This window comes from Ochlerotatus camptorhynchus, unplaced genomic scaffold, assembly GCF_037179485.1.
Source record: "Ochlerotatus camptorhynchus isolate MF236.1 unplaced genomic scaffold, CSIRO-AGI_Acam_v1.1 ptg000277l, whole genome shotgun sequence".
Lineage (NCBI taxonomy): Eukaryota > Metazoa > Arthropoda > Insecta > Diptera > Culicidae > Ochlerotatus > Ochlerotatus camptorhynchus.
In genome coordinates, this window is record NW_027040766.1 from 4,111,981 (window position 1) to 4,138,686 (window position 26,706).

Below are 26,706 nucleotides of genomic sequence, written 5' to 3' on the forward strand. Positions count from 1 at the left end.
ATGTATACGCGGAACGTATTTAAATAAGGCCCGTGATGTTGCCTACTATCAAACGTAAAGGATTAAGATGGGGTTGCCAGCAACCTGGTTTTTGCAGCTGATAACGAAAGAGAATGTCGATGAAGAGAATCGATCAAAGCAGGATTTTTTTTTTTTGCCGAGATGGGCACCACCGAGCAGCTCGGCAATTTATTTTGCTGGTTCTCAGTGAAGCTCTGAACTGTAAACCTTCCTTTAGAGGGACTTTAGGCAACCGGTGGAAGCATAGAGGTAACTCTAAGACTAGTAGGTCCCGAAGAAACGTGCTCAACTTTTTGGCTCAGCTCTGGTACTATCTTCGGTCCCAAGCTAATCGATGCACCCCTCGAAACATAGGAAAATCCACCAGCCCCTCATTTTATCTGTCAAACTTTCATAGCGAGTCAAAACAAACATAGTGTAGTACTAGAATTTCGATTAGAATGGGTTACGTTAATCGTTTGCTTGGGACCAATAGGCTAGTCAAGTAGTGAGCCAATTTAAAATCGTTAGTTTCGTATTGATTGTTGGTGGAAGCTAACGATTTTAAATTGGCTCACTACTTGACTAGCCTATTGGTCCCAAGAAAATCGCTTAACGTACCCCATTCTAGTCGAAATTCTAGTACTACACGATGTTTGTTTTGATTCGCTATGAAAATTTGACAGATAAAATGAGGAGTTCGTGGATTTTCCTATGTTTCGAGGGGTGCATCGATTAGCTTGGGACCGAAAATAGTACAAGAGCTGAGCCAAAAAATTGAGCACGTTTATTCGGGACCCTCTAGTCTTAGAGTTACCTCTATGCTTTAGGCCCCCAGACTGATTCTTGAAGACCATTGTTGCAATTTGGGTGGTCAGATCATAGGTGACCATAGGTGGATAAATCTAGGTTTTTTAAACTCAGTTACTTCTATGGGGTAAGGATGAGAATAGAACACGTGACTTTCACGAGGACCGAGACATTCCCCAGCGACTCCATTTTGAATACGGAACAATCCCGAATAAAAAAAAAATCAGAATAATTGTGGTCCGGTTTCGTTCGAAATCTCTGAGAGAATTGATCAAAAATTCACAATTCACATCCGCATCAATTGCTCGGAAGTTAAGATAAGAAGCAGTATTTACAATACACCACATCGAAAGCAAATAAGCACTATCTACTGTGTCTATCTTCGTGTCCAAACATATCACTATCGACCATCAAATCGGTACTTTCACAAAATCCCTTATCTTACCTGTATATCGCCATCGAATTAATCCCCTTCAAGTGGTTCCTTATCACCATCCACTTCACCCAGCAGCAACTATAATATATAAGAAATCGTCCATGATCACCGCTTACCGTCAGTACTATTCGTAATGTTACCGTGTCCGCGAGTGATTTCCGGAGTGTTGCTGCTCGTGGCAGCCGTGTCGTGTGTGGAACTTACCCAGCGGGATTGGTGGGAGAAAGCCGGCTTCTATCAGATCTATCCACGTTCGTTCAAGGACAGCGACGGCGATGGGATTGGTGATCTGAATGGGATCACCTCCAAGTTGCAGTATCTGAAGGACATTGGGGTGCGAGCGTTCTGGATGTCTCCCATCAACAAGTCTCCGATGGTTGACTTCGGGTACGACATCTCGGACTATCGGGCGATTCAGCCGGAGTACGGAACGATGGAGGATTTCGAGCACTTGGTGACGGAGGCGAAACGCGTGGGCTTGAAGGTGATTATGGACCTTGTTCCTAATCATTCTAGCGACAAGCATGAGTGGTTCGTCAAGTCGGAGAATCGGGAGCAGGGCTATGATGAGTACTATGTGTGGCACGATGGGGTGGATAATCCGCAGGGTGGAAGGAAGCTTCCACCGTCGAATTGGGTGCAGGCGTTCAGAGGAAGTGCGTGGCAGTGGAGTGAGAAGCGGATGCAGTACTATCTGCATCAGTTTACGGTCGAACAGCCGGATTTGAACTACAGGAATCCGAAGGTTGTTCAGGAGATGAAAGATGTGATAACGTTCTGGTTGGATAAGGGGGTGGATGGGTTTAGGATCGATGCGGTGCCTTGTTTGTACGAAGCTGAGGCGAATGGATCTTTCCCGGATGAACCAATAAGTGGATTGACGAATGATCAGGATGATTTTGACTATTTGACCCACGTGTACACTCAAAACCAACCGGAGACGCTGGATATGGTGTACCAGTGGAGGGAGCTGGTGGATCAGTATCAGAAGGACCACGGTGGAGAGACTAGGGTCCTAATGACAGAAGCGTACACTAGTTTGGAAATCTTGCATGAATACTACGTTAGTCCGGATGGTCGACTGGGATCGCATATGCCGTTCAACTTTGGGCTGATAACTGACTTGAGAATCAATTCCACAGCGGAGGATTTTGTGAAAGTGGTACAGTCGTGGATGGAGATCGTTCCTCCGGGGCATGCGGCTAACTGGGTGGTGGGTATTTATTTCTGATTGGCGGTGGATGTTTGTAAGATAGTAAGGTGTTTTGCAGATGGGCAATCACGATCGTTCGAGGGTCGGCACCCGTTCCGGTACGGAGCGTATCGACGCTATGAACATGATCATCCACAGTCTACCGGGTCCTACGGTGACCTATCAGGGTGAGGAAATTGGAATGACCGATGTGATTATTTCTTGGGAAGAAACAAAAGATCCAGCGGCTTGCAATGCTGGGGAGGAGCTGTATGCGCAGAAGTCACGGGACCCGTGTCGGACGCCATTTCAGTGGGACGATTCGACATTGGCTGGGTTCACCAACGGGAGTACAACGTGGCTGCCGGTTGGTCCGAACTATCGAACGGTGAACGTGAAAGTGGAAAATGGTTTGGAGAAGAGCCATCTGAAGGTGTACAAGGCTATGATGAAGCTTCGCGAAAGTAAGACCTTTCAGCATGGCTCGGTTAAGGCGAGTGCCGTTAAGGAGAATGTATTGGCGATCGTGCGGGAATTGCAGGGCTACAATACGTACATTACGCTGGTGAATCTTGGCGGTGCGATCGAGCTGTTTGACGGGATAGCGTTGGCTAGCCGATTGCCGTCGAAGCTGAGATTCGAGGTGGTGGGAATCGACTCGCATCATGTTCGAGGGTATTTATAGTAGACATTTGGTAGACTAAATGATCATGGGACTTGTTTTTATTTTCAGGGGAGCTGTTGCAACGAACGACATCTTGTTGCTTCCTAATGAATCGTTTGTTTTGGTTGCTAGAGTTGCACCAGTAGACAGACTGCACGAATCTATTTGCGAAGCTTGGCTGGAGCAGTGATGAAGGGGGGTTCGAACAAGGAAGTCTGAGCCGGACGATAAGTGTACAATATAAATAATTTATTTTGGTAAAATTTAGATGATTTATTTACAATCATACTGAATGGATGCATTGCTTAAGTTGACTTTGTATTCGCTCGTTTAAAACACTGGTTTCAAGGGATTTGTTCAACAGTATCTGTCCGGTAGGCTTCCCTATGCATATAGTTTAGTATCAACCTAGAACGTTTTCATTTTTTTTACGCTTATCACAATCCTTCTAGTCTGATTCCCTTCGAAGTAGGTATACGTCCGAGACTCGATGAACACTTTTCGTATCAATGGCATGCTGTATTGTTGTCGTTTCTCGCCTTCCCGCCCCGCGCTTGCAATCGATGATGGTCGAATGTTGTTTGCTTCAAGATTGTATAGTAAGGTCTACAATCGCTTCTAATATCAATAAGGAGGTAATGCTGGCGTCTTCCAATGGGTTAGTTGTTGTCGGTAATCAGTGTGTGTGTATTGCTATTCCACAGGAACTCCACTGGATCATCGCTTGCGCCAGAAAATCCGCGTCAAACCCGATAGGGCGTAGGATATTCTACAAGAATGTATGGCTGGTTAATCCTAGAACTGAACTGTAAGATCTACCACTTCCATTGTTACCACTCTTTTCCTTACTTGTCCATAACCTAGCATATACGAAAAGCTTGCGTTTGACAGGTTGAGGTTAGATACTTTATTGAAACATCTAGCGATTTGAATGTTGTTACAATAGTTATCAGCTTAAAATATTATACAAAATGGATACACAGAAATTCAGCCTTTAGCCAATTGGACACTCGGATTAGCACGGTTATCTTCCAAAGCCGTCGCAACCAAGTGCTGGTGCTGATCAGAATCGGCATCCACCGGTTCCCAACCACCTTGATGTTCTTTATCGGAAGCGCTGTTGCCCTTGCCGTTGTCATTGTGTGCGTGTCTTTCGCTGTAAATACCAAACCGTCACCGTAAATTTTGATCGCTTTTAAAATCCAAAGCCAATGCATAAATACACAAATTGTTAAAGCATTTTTTGATGAAGCTATTTACACGTATGAGACTACGACTAATTTTAGCTCGTTAAACAAAAGTTCCAACCGCCACCAATTGTAAACTGTCGTGAGTATGCATATGCGTGTACGATCGTGGATAAATTTAGCGGTTAAGGTTGCGTTAATGTGTGAGTAAGAGAAAAGAAAACCAGTTGCGATACTGCGGTTATTAGAAAATCTTTTTGTAAGCTACATACGAAGAGGAGATCGAACTAAGCAGCCAGTCCTTCCAGCCTTTGTTGTATTCGTCGATCTTAGCCTCGACGCCCTCGCAGAAGTACTTGCGATCGTGGCTGCGGCCGCTCTTGGCGTCACACAGTATCCGCTTGCGGCACTCGAAGTCGCACTCTGGCCGAACCGGTGAATTCTTCCAGTAATGTCTACGATCAAATACGGGAGAAGATTAAGGTCAGTTGAATTTTACCGGGATCGTTGACTGCACTTACTTGTAATACAGGTCGAACAGCTCCTTGTTGTCGGTCATGTTATTAATTAGAATGTCCCAGTCAACCGGCCGAAGACCACGCATAGCGTAGGCCGCCCGTGTAGAGTACAGTTTATACCAAATGGGGTAATCGTACAGGTTGGCTTCCTTGAGGTTCATAATCCACGATTCGTGGTCAACTACCAGCTGTAAAGGCGTACTCATGATAAGAAACCTACCGCCGAACTTTACGTAATTCGTCTTACCCGAGTGGTTTGGTCGTGATCTCCATCGATGTAGTAAATTCGGTAGCCCGGATTTAGATCGTAGTAGGGAGTCACCGATGGCCCAATGTACGCTATACTCGTTGCTCGACCTGCAATACAAAATCCATTAGCGAACTCTTAATGATCAAACCCTAAACCTCCGCACTTACCCAAATCATGTGGATCGTAGAACACCTCAAACTCATCAAAGTGCGTATGGCCAAAGAACTGCGCAACGATCGTGTTCTCGTACCGTGACACAATTTTATAGTAGTTCCTACTCCAAACTTTCAGGCAATCCGAATGACCCGGAGGGATGTGCCCGATGACGTGAACCTTCTCGTTGGCGAACTCTGCACTCTGCAGCTCGTAGATGAACCATGAAAGTTCAGTGGCGGGGTCCGTTGAGTTGAGCAGCAACCACCAGTTCTTGTTGTTGCAGTAGTTCATGTTCATCGAAATGATCCGGTAGCCGGGGCGAACCAGGACCGAGTAGAAGGCACCTCGTCGAACCGTGTGTGACACGCTGGCTGGTAGCCATCGTCGCCAGTGAATGTCCAGTTCGTCGTACAACCAGGAGATCGAGCTGTCCACCTGTTGGACGTACGGCGGTGGGAAACTGTTGACCGGAGCACTTTCGTGGTTGCCCAGTGCGGGGAAGATTGGGATTCCAGGAAACTTTTCCGCCATCTGTTTGACCGTTTCCTTGAGCACTTTTAGATTTTCCTCCTTTGTCTGGTTCCAGACGTCATGTGGCGGCAGATCACCAGTCCAGATGATGAAATCAATATCCGAGTGGGTATCAGCAATGTGACTCAGCAAGTGATCGACCGTTCGTTGAGGAGTATCACACTTTCGGTAGTCACCCCACTTTCCGGCTGCTCCATTTGGAGTCGTAGGTCGTCCGTTAGTCAGTCGGCAGCACAGTGGTTCGTTGCAGTCGGCGTTTGAGCCTTCGGCGTAGTATGGATCATAGTGGGTATCCGAGAGGTGCAGGACTTTGAACACGGGGGCACCTTCTGACGGCAGTTGAACTTCACGGACTTCCGGTTTGGGAACCGGTGGGAAGTCAACTTCCCACTCGTGATACGGGTTGTAGATGTCTTCGCAGGCATCACCAATAATAAAACTACAGATTTCATCCGGCCCAATCGTAACTCGTTTCAGGACGTAGATGACTTCAACGCCGAACAATTGGCTAACGCCTTCGCACACTCGAGGAGACTGGATCTTGAGGTTTACACAGTACTGGTAGATGGTCTTGATAATCTCTTCTTTGCTCTTGCCGGTTCGAATGTAGTGCTGAAGAAGTCCAGCGCCGGCTTTGCAGGCCGTACAGGAAACCTGGGACATTACACTGGTTTCCAGTTCGAACGCTACTTGTTGGAGATTGAAGTACTTGATCGTTTTAGTGAGAAGCGGTGGTAGATGCGATTCTTCTTTATTGTAGGAGAATAGGGTTCTCGCCGTAGCATTCTCTTTGATCTCCATCAGGCGCTTCAGGATCTTATCATCGTGATTTTCTGAGTCGATCACGGCGTAGCTGGTGGGAGGCAACCGGTGAACATTGTGCTGATTTTCGAGTAGTGGATGCACGCTTCGTGGAACTGTTTGGATGTTCCAATCGTCGTCCGGTTGGCGCCATTCAACCTGCGCTTTTCGTTGTTGACCACTAGACGATGTGAACACAAACGGGTGAGCTGTAAATTAAAGATCGGTCTTGATTATTGCGATTATCGGTATGTTATGAGGTGTACAACTTACACTGAGTGAGTCGAAATAGTTCCAATAGAAACACCAAAACGATCGGAAAGTAGTACTGACTCATGGTGACGTCCGATTGATTGATAGCATGTGGAGCGATTAAGCGAAGAAGAGGGCGACCTCGAGCGCGTGCTGATACCTGATTGACGGACGCTCGACGGCTGCTGCGGCACCAACCCCGTCGGTAGGTAGTCTGGAACAAAGAAAAACAGGAAATTTTCAGTTACCTATCATGAGCGTATGTAAGCAGTAGTGTGAGTAAGAGAGGCTGGCTCGTGGTGCTTGAAAGTGAAACCGACCAAACTTGATTACTAAAAAAGGAAAAAAGACGACGATGATCATCGATCAGGAAGCGCAAGAGATCCGTAACAGATCCGCCGTCCAATTATACGCCTGCGGTTCAAAGCCAGCTTATCAAAGGTGATCGCAATCTGGTGACTGGTGCAGTGAGAGTTCCTAAGAAAGCGGCAAGATCGCGGAAATAGGTACCTACGTCTTGCTCCCATTAATCGTTCAAATGATCGTCGTCGTTGAATGTCAGTCCTCTGGAAAGACGCGTGCCATGGCATAATTGCGACTCTTTACGAGAGTCAGGAAAAGTGAATTTCCACTGAAGGCAGATAAGTGTAGAGTTGACCTTAATGCATGAAACCGGTCTTCACGGTAGACGATCGCACCAAGCTGCGAGCGAAACGATCTTCCAGTAGCAACAAGCTGGGTAGACTGTTGTTCAGTGGAAAAGCCCGTCCTGTCGCGTCACAGTGGTAGCCAATTTTAGATAGTCGCGATTGCAATTTCAGCGTATGTGACAATTTGTTTTGCGTCGCCAGCTTGCATAATGACTCAAACTGTGTCATACGAGACGACTATGGATAAGCTGATAAACATTGAACCATAGACAAGTGGACTTGACTTTTTTGAGAAATCAAATTCACGATTCTATCGAAGATGGCGCTTCTGTTTATATAATCGTCGACTGTCAAAACAAACAAAAACCGTGTTGCCAGTATTTGATTTGAATAATAATTCAATCGTCTCATTTCTGATTCTCTGACAAGCAAATATGGAAAACAAACTGCAGAAAAAGCCATCATTATTTATTACTTGGTGGGAGTGCATACAATACCATTGTCAACAAACAACGCCGGCAGCCGGCAAATCACACGCTCTCAGCCTGTGACTGTTGTCATGTTGAGTTTCTTTGTTTGTCACCATGCATGATGGCGGGATAGCCGAGGCCAATTACATTAGGCACAACAACGACAACAACAATTTCGAAGTAGAACTGTTAATAGAAATCATAGAATTCTTAGCAATTACGTAGCTCCCCGCGTGGACCGGCTACCGTGGAAAAGTACAATAACATTAATGTTAAATTCCATTCAGATGAATCTCATGCTGGCAGTGCGAAATGAAACGAACTTCGTCAACACTTTGATTTAGGGGCGCGAAACTTGCATAACGAGTTGGCGCTCGCATGATGGCCTTAATTTGTTGCGTTAAAACTTGATTGCAGTCCAGATCAGCCGTGGTGCCATTAGATCATAGCGGTTTAGCTATTTATAGGAAGTTCAAATATATGCTCACATTGATTTGCGAGTTTTTTTTTTCTGGAAAGATAATGAGAGAATACAGCAGATATGGGTCTTTTTGCGTAGAAACCTGTTTTTCCGATGTGGGTCATCGATGCTGATGATGAAGAACGGGCGGAGGGAGGGGGTCAACTCTCAGTAGGCCACTCAAAGGGAGGCAAGATAAATACTTTCTTGTACGGTACGGATGAATGGCGATCGCGTTATTAGCGATCGTCAGTGACATATTTTGTGTGATTGGGGAGAGCAAGAGAGAAATGTATGGGAAGTGACATATATATATATTTTTTTCTCATGACAGGATGTGTGTCGAGAAAGCGAAATTGCTTCGCTTGATAATTTCCGGCGAGAAATTGCTAGTCGAGGGTTTTAAAAGGTTGAAATACTGACTGTTTTGATATAGCATTAATTAGTGCTTGAGACAAATAGAATATATTACGCGATATATGTAGAGTATATTGAATCATGATGGCCGGTGATAGTTGATCGAGATAGATTGTTGATGAAGACAAATCTTTGATAATAGAAACTATTTGATATATTCAGATTGCTTATTATATACATTTTTCGATCATGACATCAGTGCTGCAAAATCTCGACAATACACGGTAATATTGACAATTCTACTTTGGTTACTCATTTGAGCTAACAGTCATCGTCAAGGCAAACCATGTCAATTCCGGAGTGATTTGAGATTTGGGTGTAATTCCATTTGTAAACAAACACGTCAATCGCCGATTTCTCGTGAATAAAAGCTAAATCTCGAAAACTAATAACGCTTTGAGATAGAGGAATGATTCCTCTATCATTTGGTATAGTTGGTTTGTGAGATTGAGCTTTAATTCAAGAGAAATCGGCAATTGACGTCTTTGTTTAAAAAAACAATTACGCCCAAATCTCAAATCACTCCGGAATTGTCAGTGACAATGCTGTCAGTGACGAAAATGTGTAGATTTTTTTTATTAACTAAATTTGTAACGAAATTAAATTACTTGAGTAACACGATTACATGGAGCAGTTAAAGTGAACAATCATCTAAGTCCTGAACTGCTTGGATAACAATAATGTGACACATAATGCACGAAATTACACTTTTTGTTGCCAGGTGAATCTTTATCATTGACGAAAAAATGAATGAGATTTTGACAAAGGTTTTTTTGAGGATCAAATTTATCAGAGACTCCGTGATAAACAATTTTGTCAATTCCGCGCGAAGTCTGTCAATGACAATGACAAATCTCAGCACTGTATGACATATAGTTGATGAAGGGAAATGATTGATCAAGGGGCAAGACAGCTCCTAATCATGAGCAATTTCAGAGTTACTTTTGAATCACCTCTAGTAACTCACATTGCTCAGTGAGCAAGATCACTGTCATTTGCTTTCTCACTTTTCGCATCACAACAACATATGGAGGTGCGAAGCCGAATAGCTGTTGTCAAGCAAAACAACAACAAAAATTGGGGACTTTTGGCCTACAACTCCAGGCGAGTATGATTGTGATTCTGAACTTTCGGTCCTAAATTTCCTTCGGTTTCCAGCTCCCGGGATCGCTCCTCGAATGGCTGAGGACTAAAATCGACTCGATTTTCTTGGCTGTTGCGGAGGTTGAATATGATTTGATCCTACTGACGGAAACGTGACTGGATGACCGGATCTTTTCATCGCAACTTCGGATCCCTTTGTTCCGTCTTCAAGTGACCGATCTTCCCTGCACAGTCGAAAATCGCGCGGTGGAGGCTTTCTGGCTGCTGTCTCAACTAGACTATCCAGCTACCTAAGTACCTCGCCCATTTCCAGTCTGCTGGAACATTGTCGTGGAATTTCCACAAAACATTCTCAGTATTGGCGCTGTCTACCTGCTGACTGCACGATCATCCGTGAGCAACATCGTTAGGTCTTGATTGAGTCCCCGCTCTCCCGTACTACTATTTGGCGACTACAAAATCAGTGGCGCTATACCGACAGCGGTACACCATTTATTGACTCACTGCTATCGCATATGCCGGTGGCTTGCTGTACTCTTTTGGACGGATTTAACTTACACGGGTTTAGTCAAGAAACACTTTTCCCAACCGAAACGGACGTTTGCTAGATCTTGTCCTGGCAAATGATTTCGCATTACCGGCCACTAATCAGTCTAGATGCTGACCATCCCGCTCTCGTCGTGTCATTCAGGTTATCTAACTCCGATTTCAAATAGACAAATCAACATTCTCTCAATTCTCAATTCTCTTCATCGACTCTCCCTTTCGTAAATAACTCGACTGTGAACATGCATAAGGGCGTAAACGCGATGATCGATTCTCTTCGTCGATTTTCTCTTTTGTTAATAGCTCACTAGACTTCTCGGTGCGTTTGCTGTTGCTTTTGATAGCTAATACAACCTGTTACAACTATGCATTGAACAAATTCTAGAAAATTGATTCGCTTAGTTGTAGCAATGCAAAGAGAAAATCGATCAAACCGTATACGGGCTTATGCATGCTCGCTGTCGATATTAAGGCGGTAAACGGAGTAAGCCGAGGAGTAAACAGACAGTAAATCGATGAACGTCGATTTAATTTTGAGGTACATTGAGTTACTCGCGAGTTACTTGCAGAACTCAGAGCTAGGGGCATCTCACTCTAAACTTTAGACCTAGTATCAATTAAATATTTTTAAATTCCTCGTAAGTATCGCAAGTATTTTTAAGTATTTTTAACTAAGATTATATTTTCATCGTAGTAACACTTGTTTTTATGACGTGTTGCTAGTGTAGAGGTTTGTTGTTGATTTTTTTTTGTTATATCGAGTCGTTCGTCGTGCATTTGTTCAAATTCATATGAAAACTCTTGTTAATGGGTGGATATTTGTATTATGTCAATGAAATAGTATTACTAATTTCTATTTTTCAGCCATTCAAAATGTTAAAATGCAAAGGTCAAGATCGACGTAGCTACAAAAAACGATGATTTTCAATCGTTGGCATGAGATGCACCCGAGTATAAATTATGAGGTGTCTAATGATCGAGAGAACACAGATTGTTCATTGGCTTACATAAACCCCTTCGGTGGACACAGATCCTACTGATGAATATTTATTTCCACAAATGGATACTACCCCTGCCTTCCTAGCAGCAAATCATCTGACTAAGTAGTTTTTTTTTGCAGTACAGTTGAGGAACTAAAAGCAAGCTCAAGATGCCGAAAAAATCATGTCACATAATATTCCTTAAGAAACCAAGATGACCAAGCGAATGGGTAGTGAAGGAATGGGTCAGGAGGGTCAAAACGTCTGATCGAAAGCAAAAATAAAGTTTATCAATTATCGAGTTTCTCAATTAACGAATAAGTTCTATGAAAATTCTAATACCTATTACAATTAAACATTATATTGCTTGTTTCGATTCTACATAGGAAATCCTTAAAGTTAAATCCGACTATTTTAATCATTTCCATAATTGTTTCATGTTATCGTTGGACCATTATACTCCAACTATTAGTTAATCACCAGATCATGCAACGAGAGTATAGAGTTCAAAATCGATATAGGATATAAACCATATCCTCCTGGAAAGTTAAAAAGAGAGCTGTGCTGAAAACTAAAAATGTTTCAAACACGCTCCACCTTTGGTTCTAAGAAGATATCTTGCTTCGATGGTATCCAGCCTTGAAGATTTTTTATCTTCTGGAATAAACGTGTTCTACATTTAAAAGGTGAGAAGCTACGAGATCCGGGTCCGCACCATAGTATGGTGTGAAAGGTTTTATCACTTCCGATTTAGCTTAGGCTACTCCCCGTAGTTATCGTTTGACGGGCAAGAACCTAGCGGACAAATATATCCCCTATTATAACACAATACTCACATGGATATAAGGAATACAAGTGATAGAAATCAAACCGAATGAGCAACCAACAAAAGGTCCCCATGTCTTTCAGATCAAAATGAACTCTTTCTGGTTACAATCGAACAGATTACACCGGAAACGGTTCGTGACATACAGCTGCTCAGCTCACTCTCTCAATAAAATTAATGCTAATTCCATAACAAATTCACCAATATCCACACAAACCTTTTGACATTGGATAAACAAACAAATTAAATCGGTATAGCAACCAAGCAAATAAACTAACGCTAGATATTTCTTAAGTATTTTTGAGGTATTTTCAGGTATCTTAGATATCACTTAGAACTTTATTTGTATATGAGGGAAAATACAAAGTTTAGAGTGGGATACCCCTAGACTCAGAGTAAAGCTGTCTCACCCCTTGTGATTGATCAAGGTACCGTCAACTTTCACTCGTTGGGCTAAACTAATAGCCCATTTAATGAAAGGTTTTCGTTAGTTAGGTTGAGCTGTTAAAGCTGAACATTGATTGAATCCTATGTATCCAACTGTTTCCTGGATTGATTATTATCATTACAATCGTTTAGCAACTATCCAAATTGTTCAGCCATGAGTTGATCGAAAATGAATCAGTACTGTCAGAAATGACGAGTCCTACAAAAAACGTAGCGTACTTAGATAGAACAGCGAGCGAATTCGATTGATGATCAAAAGTGAACCCTACACGATTGCTTTTATTGACAATAATCGTATTGTCAATACATGCTATATTGACGTCAATATATCGAGATTGACAATATTTCTGAATTCACATCATCAATATTATTGTCAATAATTCCCCTTCGCGTCAATATATTGATGCGTGTGGGGTTTGCTAAAGGAGATTGTCGATGAAAATTTGATTGAGGCTACTTTTGATTATAGCAAGCACCACACGGGCAAAAATATTGTCAATACTCAAAAGTATTGACAATCATATTGATGCAAATATTTACGACGAATATATTCATGAGTATATTGACGCAAAGTAAAAAATAAAATGATTTCATGTTTCAATATTTCCTCTAACTTCCCCCTTCTGTTTGACTACAGCAGCAGATGAGGCCTATTCTTTGGTATCTTTTGTCAAGGTGGTTGTGATTTGACTCGGAATATGCCAGCAGTTACAACAATGTTAGTGAGGAGCGACTCTGTATTGATGACCTTCCGATCATATTGTTGATAATATTGACATGAACATATTGATTGAACTATTGACGAAACTTCTCTCGTGTAGGGCGCACCTAAAGTGGACCCTACACGACTGCTCTTATTGACAATAATCGTATTGTCAATACATTCTATATTGACGTCAATGCATTGATATTGACAATATTTCTGTATTCACATCATCAATATTATGGTCAAAAATTCCCCTTCGCGTCAATATATTGAAATGTGTGGGGTTCGCTTAAAGCAAACCCCACACGCATCAATATATTGACGCGAAGGGGAATTATTGACAATAATATTGATGATGTGAATTCAGAAATATTGTCAATCTCGATATATTGACGTCAATATAAAATGTATTGACAATACGATTATTGTCAATAAAAGAAATCGTGTAGGGTTCACTTAAGGGAAGCTACTGTGTGGGTCACGTTACTTCCGACGTCAAAATTACAATTGGCGATCCAGTGATGCCAGCGTTGTTTATCATCAAAACATTTTCTATTAAAATATATTGTTGAACATGGCATCAAGGTAAATGTTTCATTGAGTTCACTATCGATTACGGCATTTCATTGATCAAGGCAAACTGTTGATCATAGACAGATTTTCGATCAAACCAGATTTTTGATCAATGCTAATCGTTCTTTTTTTTCCCTTGATTTGTTTTCCGTCGATCTTGTTTTCCATGCTGTGCACCAATGCTACCGACGCTAGGGAGGCAGCTCCCACACCTAGACCTTACCTATCGACCCATCAACTCATGAACCTGGGACCAACGGCTTTACTTCCCTGATGTTATGCCTTAGAACATCCCGACGGCACCGACTGGGATTAAACCCAGGCCTGCTGGGGTGAGAGGTAATCACGCTTACCACTACACCACCGGCGCCGCTAATGCTAATCGTTCATCATGGCAGATTGTTGAGGAGGGTGTATGTTTTTGTGGCAAGCAATGCATTATAGGAAAAACGTGTCGAAAGGAGGGCGGGGAGGATAAAGCCCTACAGTAAAAGTATGGACGACTGTCACCACAAAACTGAAAAAAAAGCTGTTCCAATCGAGCAAAGCGGTGCATTTTGACGGTTCCTTTGGTTTGTTTTTTCCGTCGATCTTGTTTTCCGTGCTGAGCACCAATGCTACCGACGTGCCAGGAAGGCAGCTCCCACACCTGGACCCTACCTATCGACCTATCAACTCATGAACCGGGGACCAACGGCTTTACTTCCCATCCGAAGGAAGGCGTGATCAGAGATGTTATGCCTCAGAACATCCCGGCGGCGCCGACTGGGATTGAACCCAGGCCTGTTGGGGTGAGAGGTAATCACGCTTACCACTACACCACCGGCGCCGTTTTTTTTTTTTTTTTTGACGGTTCGATTGGAACAACTTTTGACAGACGTCCATACTTTTACTGTAGGACTTTACATTTCAAAGGGGCGTAGTTGTATTTGTAAACAATGACTTTAGCCGTCGATTTCTCGTGAATTAAAACTTACTCATGAACAGTGTTGGGAAAATATCAAAAAATCAAATCTCACCAACGCCCAAGATCACGCTTGATTTTCGTAGACAAAAATAAACAAGCAAATAACTGCGGTTGATTTTGCAAGCTGTGATATCGCAGCTCGGAATATCAAGCTAACAAAACTCATAAGCTGCAAATCTCACCAAACTGCGGTGAGATTGAGTTTCCATAATGGCTTGCAGCAGTCGCTTCGCGTCTGCCATCGGTGAACATTAAAAAGAGATAGCAAACTATGTTTTCTCTTTTTAAAAAAACCGATGTGCAATGGAATCATTTTTGTGTCAAGTCAACTCTCAGCTTAATTTTTGAACGCTGTGAATAGTCTCGCAATATCAAAGGAGCTTGTAAAATCAATATCAAACATGATATTTTGGTCCAATATCACGCGTGATATTGCGAGCGCATGAGAGCGGAAAAATATCAATTGATTTCTGATTTTGCCAACACTGCTCATGAAGATTGATGACACCAGCAGGTAGATGAATGTTTCCTTTACCAGCTAGCATTGTTAATTTGGAGGGATGGACTTTTATTTGCGAGAAATCGCCATTGTTTATAAAAGCAATTACGCCCCTTTGAAATGTTGGCACTGAAATTATCGTGACATAATTAATGCATGGTCGAAATTTCGATTGATTGCGGCATATTATTGGTTAAAGCAAACTGTTGATCGTAGAAATTATCCGATCAAGGCATATTGTTCATTTATGTTAATTGTTGATCAGTGTTGGAAAAGTTCGCGATATTTCATGAAGTTCACCAAGGGAAAAGTTCGTGAGTCATAGTGAGTTTTCGCGAACTTTTCCATCACTGTTGTTGATCATGGCAGATTGTTGATCAAAGCACATTTATTATTGAGGCTACGATTAAGTAGGGCAAATTATTGACTAGGTAATAACAACCGGTGGAAGCTAACGATTTTAAATTGGCTAACTACTTGACTAGCCTATTCGTCCCAAGCAAATCGATCGTACCCCATTCTAGTCAAAATTCTAGTACTACACAATGTTTGTTTTGATTCGCTATGAAAGGACAGATAAAATGAGGGGTTCGTAGATTTTCCTATGTTTCGAGGGGTGAATCGATTAGCTTGGGACCGAAGATAGTACCAGAGCTGAGCCAAAAAGTTGAGCACGTTTCTTCGGGACCTACTAGTCTTAGAGTTACCTCTATGGTAATACCATAGAGGTAACTCTAAGACTAGTAGGTCCCGAAGAAAATCATTATTATTTTTGGCTCACTCAGTACCAGAACAACGGTCCCAAGCAGTCCCAAGCTATTTCACTCACCCCTGCATGTTCTGCATGAATCCACACACCCCTGATGTTATCTGTCAAACTTTCATAGCGAATCAAAACAAACATAGTGTAGTAATAGAATTTCAACTAGAATAGGGTACGTTAATCGTTTGCTTGGGACCAATAGGCTACTAAAGTGGTGAGCCAATTTAAAATCGTTAGTTTTGTATTGATTGTTGGTAATACCATAGAGGTAACTCTAAGACCACTGGGTCCCGAAGAAAATCATTATTATTTTTGGCTCACTCAGTACCAGAACAACGGTCCCAAGCAGTCCCAAGCTATTTCACTCACCCCTGCATGTTCTGCATGAATCCACACACCCCTGATGTAATCTGTCAAACTTTCAAAGCGAATCAAAACAAACATAGTGTAGTAATAGAATTTCAACTAGAATAGGGTACGTTAATCGTTTGCTTGGGACCAATAGGCTACTAAAGTGGTGAGCCAATTTAAAATCGTTAGTTTCGTATTGATTGTTGGTAATACCATAGAGGTAACTCTAAGACCACTGGGTCCCGAAGAAAATCATTATTATTTTTGGCTCACTCAGTACCAGAACAACGGTCCCAAGCAGTCCCAAGCTATTTCACTCACTCCTGCATGTTCTGCATGAATCCACACACCCCTGATGTTATCTGTCAAACTTTCATAGCGAATCAAAACAGACATAGTGTAGTAATAGAATTTCAACTAGAATAGGGTACGTTAATCGTTTGCTTGGGACCAATAGGCTACTAAAGTGGTGAGCCAATTTAAAATCGTTAGTTTCGTATTGATTGTTGGTAATACTGTTGGGGATAGACAGTTTTCGTTCAAGGCAAATCGATGACCAAAGCAAGCGGTTGATCAAGATACATTGAAAATCAATGCAAATTGTTGATAACGGCAAATTATTGATAACATATATGTTTGAATCGAGGAAGATTGTTAATCAAGGGAGATTGTTGGTCGATTGAAATTTTAGATCAAGTTAGAAATTGTTGATATTACAAAAAATTCGATCAAAACACTCAATTGATCATGATCAATTTTTGCTCAAGATTATTTACTTTTAATCAAGGCAAATTATTGAAAAACCACAAACAGACATATTTTGATCAAGACAGATTGTTGATTACGGAAAATTATTTATCATTTATCAAACTAAATGTTTGATCTTGAAACATCTATAATTATTTTTGCCTACAACTTTGTCTTAGACGTCATTTCGATTGGATGTAATTGATAACACTTGTTACAGTTGTTTGTTGAATAATATCGAATACACCATTTTGAAGCTTTGCTCAAATGTGAATGATTGATCATAACAAAAAAAAATGCAAAGTTTCATGCAAATCGGAGATGGTCGCTTCAGATCGATTCGTCATTTGACGGGGAACTGCTCCTTATGTTTATCCTGATTGTAGGTACATTTGGCAACCCTTTCAATTTCGGCATTGAAAAAACAAACACTTGTAGATGCGGTATTGCTTCAGCTGACTCCACGCTTCTTCATGCGTCGTTGATTCCAGTGTACGAGTAAGCGTAAAAAGTCTAGAAGAAGAAAAATGGGAGCGCTAGTGAAGGGCATACGCCCATCATTGCATATCATTGGGTGGTTGTGCTCTCGCAAGTATCATATTAGAACCCATACAAATTTTAAATCTCGTAACCGAATTCGTTCCAATTTGGCACAGTTGCTGGGGACCTCAATGCGAATCGAAAGAGCTGTGGTAAAGTGGTAATGATTCAAAATCGGAACAATCACAAAAAATGAAAATCTTGCTATTGCAATATAATGATACTGAAATCGAGGATTATATCGCCCTCTTCCCTCGGCTGATCATCAACGTCATGTTGACAACTGGCACCTGTCAGTTATTGAGCCTTGGTAATGATGTTGGGAAATTTTGTTAATTAGATATCTTTGCTTCCAAGCTCGACAACAATAGGATCAACCGAGCAAACTGCAGATGATATTCAAAGCGCACCGGAAAATAGCTGCTATCATTTGTACAGACAATCGCGTGATACACATCGATAGGTAATGCTGGCTGCTGGTTTCGGCATCAACCAGGAGTGGTCAGTTCACTTTAAAACCATTTGACACGAAAATTTCTCAAAAAAAAAAAAAAAATCCAAAACCGATCAGTTTTTTCAATTATCGATCAGCTTATTAATTCTCCAAGGTTTCGATATGACATAAATATTAGTTCTCCTGAAATGGATTCCGCCTTAGAAAGTCAAGAAGCGCATTCAAAATAATTGAAACTATGACTTTGGTCTCCGATGGTCCCCACATATGTAAATCCGGCCCTGCATCACCAATTTCTCGCAACCGACGCAAAGTTATACCGTTTGACAAAGGAGTCAATCCCCAATCTATTGGTTATTTCGATTTGACTGCTTGAGTTGTTGTTCGAAGAGAATTAAATGTTCAGTATCTACTACGTTGAAGACATTAGGGATATGTTGCATGTTTATCTTTCTTCAGATATAAAATGTAGTCTTCGGAACCGTCGGATTCCGTACAATGTGGATTAGGGTGGGTAAACTTAACAACCCCCTCAATACGAATCGAAGGAGCTGTGGCCAGGGGTTGTGATCCGCCATATAAACATGATCCACCTTAATGTGGGTAGTATCCATGTCGTCTTATATGGAACTTTAAAATAAATACAAATGTGTATAACACCATGATAATGAACAGTCAAAGAGCCCTACAGCATATCCAAGTAACAATTTTGGTTTTGGAAGGGTTTTATAGACCATGTTTTAGACTTGTAGAATGCTTTAAAACCTCGATAAAACATGCAATGTTACTTGGGTATCCCAATCTAAACATCGCAATCCATTTTCCGTACTTTCAAGCCACATCATCAGTACAAAAGCCCCTCCGTCGAAACGCGTTTAACGAAGGTTATTTATGCAATTAATAAACATTAACAAAACATCCCACCTACGCTGCTATCGCTCGTGTTAACAATTACGCTACCGAATTGGTGCGACGCGCCGTTATGGTGTATGAAGACATGTAGGAAGTCTACAATAACATAACCTAAACAAAGTGGTTATTTTAATTGACGCTCTATGTCAATACACGAACCACCCATTAGCGGTGTCCGAAAAAAAAATGTCGATTCAATGCGAAGCTCTGTATAAGTGGTGATGATTGTTTTGCTAGTTCAGATTCTGTTATATTTTTTCCGTTAAATGTTTTGGAGTTCTCTTGCTTATCCATATCCTCTGAAATCAAAGACAAGGTTGACATAAATATTGCCATGTACCTCGACACGTTATGCTTACTTAAATAATCAATTATGGATGCAATGCAATGAGTTGATCGAACGCATTCCAAAACATTGCGCGTCCAAATAAAAATTCACTAGCCGTGTCAAATCGACAAGGTCGGCTAATGATTGACGTGTAATTCACTAGCCTACTCCATCTCCTTTTTTTTTGCATTACAATTTCATTAAGTCGATTAAGATGACAAACGGCCGTCGTGGAAATCCAACCCAATTTCGGTCACAGAAGTTGGCCCAATATTGCAGACCGACAGACAGCCGTTGCATTTGCAAACCTTGTGGCGTTGGTTGATGAAACGATGGAACTAGCGAAGCATGCGTTGTTGTGCATTGATGACTGAATACAAACGGCGAGCTTTGTCGACGATGAGCCGAGGGAAATGAGAAGTAAAAGTATGAATAATCGATGTTGCAAGCTGTTTTTACTTTTAACTGTTATGTCTGACGGATGGGACCCTCACGGAGTGGAGTTGCGCTTCAAGTTCAGATCCAGACATAGTGGAGCGAGCATGCTGTTACTGAATTACGTTCGGTTGGAAGTAGATGCGGTTTGTGTTTTCAAGAGTTGATGTTGTTGGTGTTCTTGCTATTCTTCCCGGAATTCCAACTCGAACTTTGTTCTTGGATAATGCTGGAAAATGTTTGTTGTTGTTGATTTGGTGTGACTCTATGCGGTTCGCTTCACTGAGCCGAATGATATTTTAATTTCACAGTTGTTAACAGAGAATTTTACAAGTCTACCATTGCGTGATTTTGTATATGGTGTAATGCTATTTCATGCCAAAGGAAGTCGAGGATGTTTTCAATCTAAAACAAAATCGGTAAATTGAATCTACCACACTCCGCTTTCATGAATGTTTTGTAACATTATTGTATTTTCAAACTAACTTTTCCCCAATCCTGTAGCTAGTTAGTCATTAAATTAAGCTATTATTATTGTAGTTGAGTAAGTAGCCTACTTACTAAGGAGTATGCTTGGCTATGAATCATTATTTAGCTGCTTTCAACATACCAATTAAATTTGCATTAGTTCATCAGTTTTCAACCAGTGCACACGTGTTCATTCTCTCAACTGGTTATGGTCCCAGTAATTCATACCCAGTCGTTCATACAAATAACTTTAAAATTTGTAAGACCATACCACTCCCTCCCCTCCTAAACTTTCGACGTAGTTTATGAACAGCTTTTAAGATTTTCTGCTAAGCATAGAGGAAGAACTAGAGCAAGATCCTGGCCAAAATTCAAAAACAATGCTTCAATGCTTGTTTTCACTGGTTTCCATTCTTAGAACCACACTTTAAACAATTACGACACGTGCTTCTACAAGTACTTTCAAGTTAATTCACTTTTAAAGACGATATTTACTTAAATAATATCATTTCATCGTTAAAAATGCGAGCCGCGACTAATTTTGCAAGCTGATACTGTTTTGATTACCTATTTTCTACACACAGCATTACAAATGTGTACCTAGGTGTGTACGAATCTTCGATCATACCTAGTATCCAGTGTTGTCGATTTAATTGAAACAAATTGTGTAAAAACAATGCTTTTATTGTATTTGAAGGTGCATAAACTGTGTTCAATTTAGAAACCATCACTAATAAATGTTGTTGGCCGCACTGGCTTAGACGCACCTACCGTTGGTGACTACGTGGGGTCATTGTATACACCCCTGCAATGCGACAGCGAAGTGACAGGTACCCAACCTGTCACAACGGGTGAGTAAAAATAAGAACAAAACAACAATTGAAACAAGCCACGAAGTGAATTGCATTGTGAAAAACTTAGTATAATTAAATTAGATTTCCTAAAGTTACGGCTAAAAGTGAATTTAATAGTGTCTAGAAAATTGAACCAAATTCTACAAAACTAGTTTTGGTGAGCTATACTTTGAATTGAAGTGATTAATCCTAACTAATATCTACATTACATATTAGATAACTTACGACCTACGACTATAGTGCACCGCCATTCTCGTAAAGCACCCGCTAACTCTCAAGCTACTGCTGAGAAGTATGAAAAACCCACCTTGTATGTGAACTGTTCACAAGCTAACTTACACTATGATTACTTATCCTAGGAATTGCCACTAAACGATTAAATCCGCACTAAAGTACAGTGGAAAGATAGACGGATACTAAACGTAAGTAATTTATGAACTACACTTACATCTAGGACTAAAGCTAGTTGAGAAATTAATTAAGCAATGTCTAGTAAACTTACATCTATATTCGAAGTTGCCAAATGATGAGTTGATAATCTCATGTACACTCATATCTATAGTATGCTTAGTAATATTTTTTTATATTATTTGGTAGGAAAATTATATTCTCGCTATACGAGTTACACGTCTTTTAATCGTTTCGGGCGAGAATCATAGTTTCGGAAGTATAAAGTTGATTCTGAAATCAACAAATGTTAAAAACAACGTCTGATTTTGTTTTTCAAGAAAAAATAAAAGTTACTGAACCTACAAATATTATGTAGAAAACATCTGTGTCGTGCTGGTTGCACTGGTCGAAGCCATCAGCTACATCAGCCAGTGTTGCCAGATATACCGATTTATGGGTATTTATATCAATTTCCAAACTTGATACCGATATACTGATAAGCTTTCCAAGAATACCGATTTTTGAGATTGTATACCGATTTATATAAATAATTAAAATAATTATTGTCTGCCCGCTGAACTGTCAGATGAAAGACTTTGATCTTTTTGAAAATCTAAACAAATTTGAACCTGCTTAAGAAATTATTCATCTATAAAAATGTGTTTTGCTTGATACTCTTTCGACTAATGTTTCGATTTCCTTGCCGTTTTTGGCTAACCATCAGTTGAGAAACAGCTGATGGATCCTTCCGGTAATTCCTGGGAATCAGGAAATACTTTTATTCAGTGAACTCCATGTTAATTTTATAACTTCCTGAAGTTTATTTATTTTTCGCTTGGAAGTTACCCCGTAGGTTATTTCCCGATTCCTACCGGAAAGTTATTTCGACTTTCCTTGGAAGCTTCTTCTGGCTTCTCTAGGAAGGTTCTCCCATTTTCTACTGCCAGTTTTGTTTTCAGCTTCCCCGAAACTTCAGGGATGCTTCTAGAGTTTTATTGCTTTTCAATTAGCTTCAAGAAAACTGCAGGAACTTTTAAGAAGTTCTGCATCTTCAGAAAACTCCAGACTTTTGGGTAAGTTTAAAGATCTGTAAGGGTAAGTTCCGATAAATTAAAGACGGGTTCAGTTACTTTTGTTAAAATTCGAGAACCTGCAAAGTTCAGAAAAGTCCAGAGAACTCCAATGAACTTAAGAAAACATCAGACATATTTTGGAATCTTTTCTCAAATCCAAAGAATTTCATGGAAATTTAATGGTATTCAGGACAGTTTAATTTGTTTCATGTTAAGTGAACAGATCAATTAATTTCTATTAAATTACTGAACCCTGAATGGAGCTCCGAGAAACTTAGGGGATGTCCAACAACTTAAGCTAAGTTCCAAGAGGTCCCTGAACATTTTGGAAACGTAAAGGAAGTATCATGACCATTAGAAAAATGTGAGAATATTTGCAAGGAGGTTCGTGCATTTTAATGGCAGTTTCGAGAACTTTTAAAAATGGAAATTAAATCGGGTAGATCAGAGAACTTCAATGATGATGTAAAATTAATTTCAATTAAATTGTGAAAGTACTTAAGAAGTTTCGAAATGTTCCAGAAAGTCCAGAGGCCTTCAAAGAAGATATGAAATTTTTCGGTAGTTTCATTATAATCAGGGAAGTTCCAAATGCTTCAAGAATGTTCAGAAGAGAACTACAAAACAGCACAAATAACTTCTTGTAAGAACTTTCAAGGAGGATGATGGGATATTCCGAAGTGTATTTCAGGAATATTCCGAAATCTTCAGGTACATTGCGGGGTCATCAGGTATGTTTTACTAATATCAGGAAAATTTCTGAATCATTAGAACATGTAAGGAACTTTAGGGAATCTTGTTCGAACACCCCCTAGAAATCTCTTTCTTCCGGCATTTTTTCCATACTTGACTACACCTTGACATTTTTTTCGACTGTCCCTCTGGCTTTCGACTTTCTCCAGAAGTTTATTCCAATCTACCATACGACGTTTCTTCCAGCGTTTCTAGGAAGCTTCATCCGTCTACTCAAGAAGGTTCAATTAAACTTCTACCGAATGTATCTGTAGACATTTCTTTCGCCTTCTTCTGGGAGTTTCTCCATAAGCGATTAGTTTCATGAGTTTTTTTGTAACTTCTAATAGAAATTTTTCTGAGCTTCCCCTGGAAATCACTGCTTCTGGAATTTGTTTTCGAATTCCGAATATTTTCTGGCTTTCTATGGATGTGTCATCCGATTTTTTTTTCGATAGCTTGTTTAAATGTTCGTCAAAAGTTTCTCAATATGTGTCTCCCCGGATGTTTTTCCGAAATTCGTAGAACTTCTTCAGAAACTAATTTAAACATTCACTGGAAATTTCTTCCGACTTCAAAGCAAAATGTTCATTCTTGGGCTAAAAGTTTAAATTTATGCCTTCAATGGCGGCAAAAATATGAAAATAATTTAAAAAATAATATAACAATATAGGGGAATTTACGTATTCTCGTCAATCTAAGCAGCGTCCGAACTTCTATTAGCGATTTCTCAGCGTCACACACATACATGACAGGTTTGTTTGTTGACATTTATCTGCTGCTTGCTGTTCTACCAATTCCAATCGACAGAATTGATCAAAACGGGTTGAACATGTGTTTACAACGCTCCAAACTTCTCAGGTGAGTGTGACTATTGTCGGCAGTCTCTTTTTCTTCGGCACCCTTTCCATTTGAACTGCGTGTTAACCAGCTGTTCTATTATCGGCAACTCGAAATCAGCCGTATTTTGTAGTGTGTATGTTTAATTTAAAGAAAAATATGGCATAACAGGATTGCACAGTCGTAAAAATGTAATCAGATTGAAGCTGAAAAGGTAAGGAATCGGCTTAATACATTCAGCGAAGAGTTTTGATGGGAAAATACAGTGAAATTAACGTTTCAATTTCGGTTGCCGAAAACTGTCAATGGGTGCCGAAGCCATAATTTACCCTATACCGATTTTTTTAAACCTTTGATACCGATAATCTTGAAAACAAGCTGGCAACGATGGCATCAGCTGATATAAAATGGCGGCAAAAGGATGATGCAAAAACAAAAACATACACGATAAGGGTTGATGCATATATTATGTCACGCTCTAAGGGGGAGGGGGGGGGGGTCTAAGATTTTGTAACAAGCAATGCATTAGGTATAGGAAAAACGTCACGATAGGGGGGGGGGGAGAGGGAATTTTTTTGCTCGATTTAGCGTGACATAATTAATGCATGGGCCCTAAGAAAAAAGTACCCATCGAGCATTTAACATTTTTCTACTTTAACTTTGAGCATAATCATATTCATCTACTTTTCGGTAGAAAGCAAACTTTCAATTCCATGCAAATTGAAAACGAGTAAATGAAAACTACTTTCTCCCACTTTACCTACTTTTGGCTTCCCAGATGTGTGAAAATAACTTCCTTTAGAGTACTTTTCTCTTACCGTCTACATGATGTACACTCACACCACTACAGCATCAATGATAATCAATTCACAGACACATAGAAAGGAGAGAAAAAAGCAAAAAAAGTATGACGTATCGTATCACCAAAGATATTTAATTAACAAGATATCCCACTAATCAATTCCTCGAACAAGGCAATGGATACACCACTCTTATGTGATCGCCATCTAGTGAGTGCATATTGAAACTGTTGGGAGTCCCTAGTCAACTTCACCACCAGGGTTCAATAAATGACAGGTGTCAGTATGACAGATGCCAGCCGAGGGAAGAAGATGATGGATGTCATCATCATTATATTTCGATAGCAAAATTCTCACTTTGTTACGATTGTATCGATTTTCAATCATTACCACGTTATACGCCACAGAAATGCTTGAGAAAACAAGCACACATCCAAGCTGGGCTTGTAATATGTTTTGCTTTCGAGTGAACGAGTTTCCAATATCACCACCGGTATCAGTAAGATGCATTGTTTACAATATCCGATACGGCCTTTCGAAAAAGTAATCGAAAATTGATGATTTGTGAATATGTTGCTCAACATAATTTTTTTAAACATATAAGTATACTTCAAAAAACGCAACGTATTGAAATCATTGCTTTGTAATAAAATATGCCGTATTCCTTGGCCAACGCTGCACGCATTCTATTCAAAAATTACGTTGGAATAATGATAACTTTCCTATTTTATAAAGAAGGTATTTGTCAACACCACCGAAATCGCAAACTGAAGCTGCCAGAGCTGAGTGATGACACCGCTTCGTGTTTTGATTTGCACTGTACCCTCCGCTCAGTGGTGTGGGTTCGTACATGCATAGATGTTGGTGTGCGTGTTTTTTTCAACGCTGCAGTTCAACGTTGTATCGTCACAAACCTATTGGCGCTGTTATCTGTCTCTATAAATTACAAAGAGTGAAGGGGGTCTGCTCCAATGCACGATGGGCGCAACTTACAGAAGTCAAGCTGAAGGAGATAAAACGTGACACGAAAAAGTGGATCGATCAGAAAAGTTCTGCCGACCAGCGAGTACTCACTCGTTTGCGCCACCGACACCGACCACCGACGTAATTCTACACTGCAGGAAATTTGAAGCAGTCAGGACGAAACATGAGATCGATCCAACTAGTCTTTATACGGCACTATGCAACGATGATGACAGTGAAAAGCGGTTGCTGAAGTTCCCGCATGAAGCTTATATCTATCAAACATTGTGAAAACGAGGAAAAATAGAAAAGCGGATTCAGAGGACGTTAAGGACAACAGAAGAAAACAGGATGATGAAGAAGAAACATACAAAGTGGGAGCAGAAGTAGACATGAATGGAGAACAAGATGAAGAAAGCGGGGCAGAAGATCAAGCGATCAACGAAGGAAAATCAAGAAGAAGAATAAAAAGAGTTGCCGCTGCCCAAGGGCAAAAATGGAAACTGATAAAGATGACAGAAGATGATGGGAAGAAAGCAGAAGAAGATGGAGAAGAAGATGGTTATGCAGAGGATGAAGTAGAGTGCGAAGCAAAACGGAAAGGGGTGAAAGAA

At 40.6% G+C, this 26,706-nt stretch overlaps 2 protein-coding genes across 4 annotated transcripts in view; one reads left to right on the forward strand and one right to left on the reverse strand.

Annotated features, from left to right (window-relative positions):
* The first annotated feature begins 1,379 nt into the window (after positions 1 to 1,379).
* LOC135706320 (maltase A3-like) lies at positions 1,380 to 3,823 on the forward strand. The gene is made up of 3 exons (XM_065227931.1): positions 1,380 to 2,459; positions 2,518 to 3,113; positions 3,172 to 3,823. Exons 1-3 carry the CDS (start codon positions 1,380 to 1,382, stop codon positions 3,290 to 3,292), a joined length of 1,797 nt encoding a protein of 598 aa, XP_065084003.1. The 3' UTR covers positions 3,293 to 3,823.
* Positions 3,331 to 26,706, reverse strand: part of LOC135706311 (sphingomyelin phosphodiesterase) — a 63,013-nt gene continuing 39,637 nt past the window's right edge. The window contains exons 3-8 of one of the 3 annotated variants that reach the window (XM_065227909.1): positions 6,819 to 7,011; positions 5,225 to 6,754; positions 5,055 to 5,164; positions 4,811 to 4,995; positions 4,562 to 4,744; positions 3,331 to 3,871 (exon numbers count right to left, since the gene is read on the reverse strand). In XM_065227909.1, coding sequence (XP_065083981.1) covers positions 3,820 to 3,871; positions 4,562 to 4,744; positions 4,811 to 4,995; positions 5,055 to 5,164; positions 5,225 to 6,754; positions 6,819 to 6,882 — 2,124 coding nt within the window. In that variant the 5' untranslated portion in view covers positions 6,883 to 7,011 and the 3' untranslated portion in view covers positions 3,331 to 3,819. The other 2 variants (XM_065227908.1, XM_065227910.1) reach the window with 2 other exon arrangements.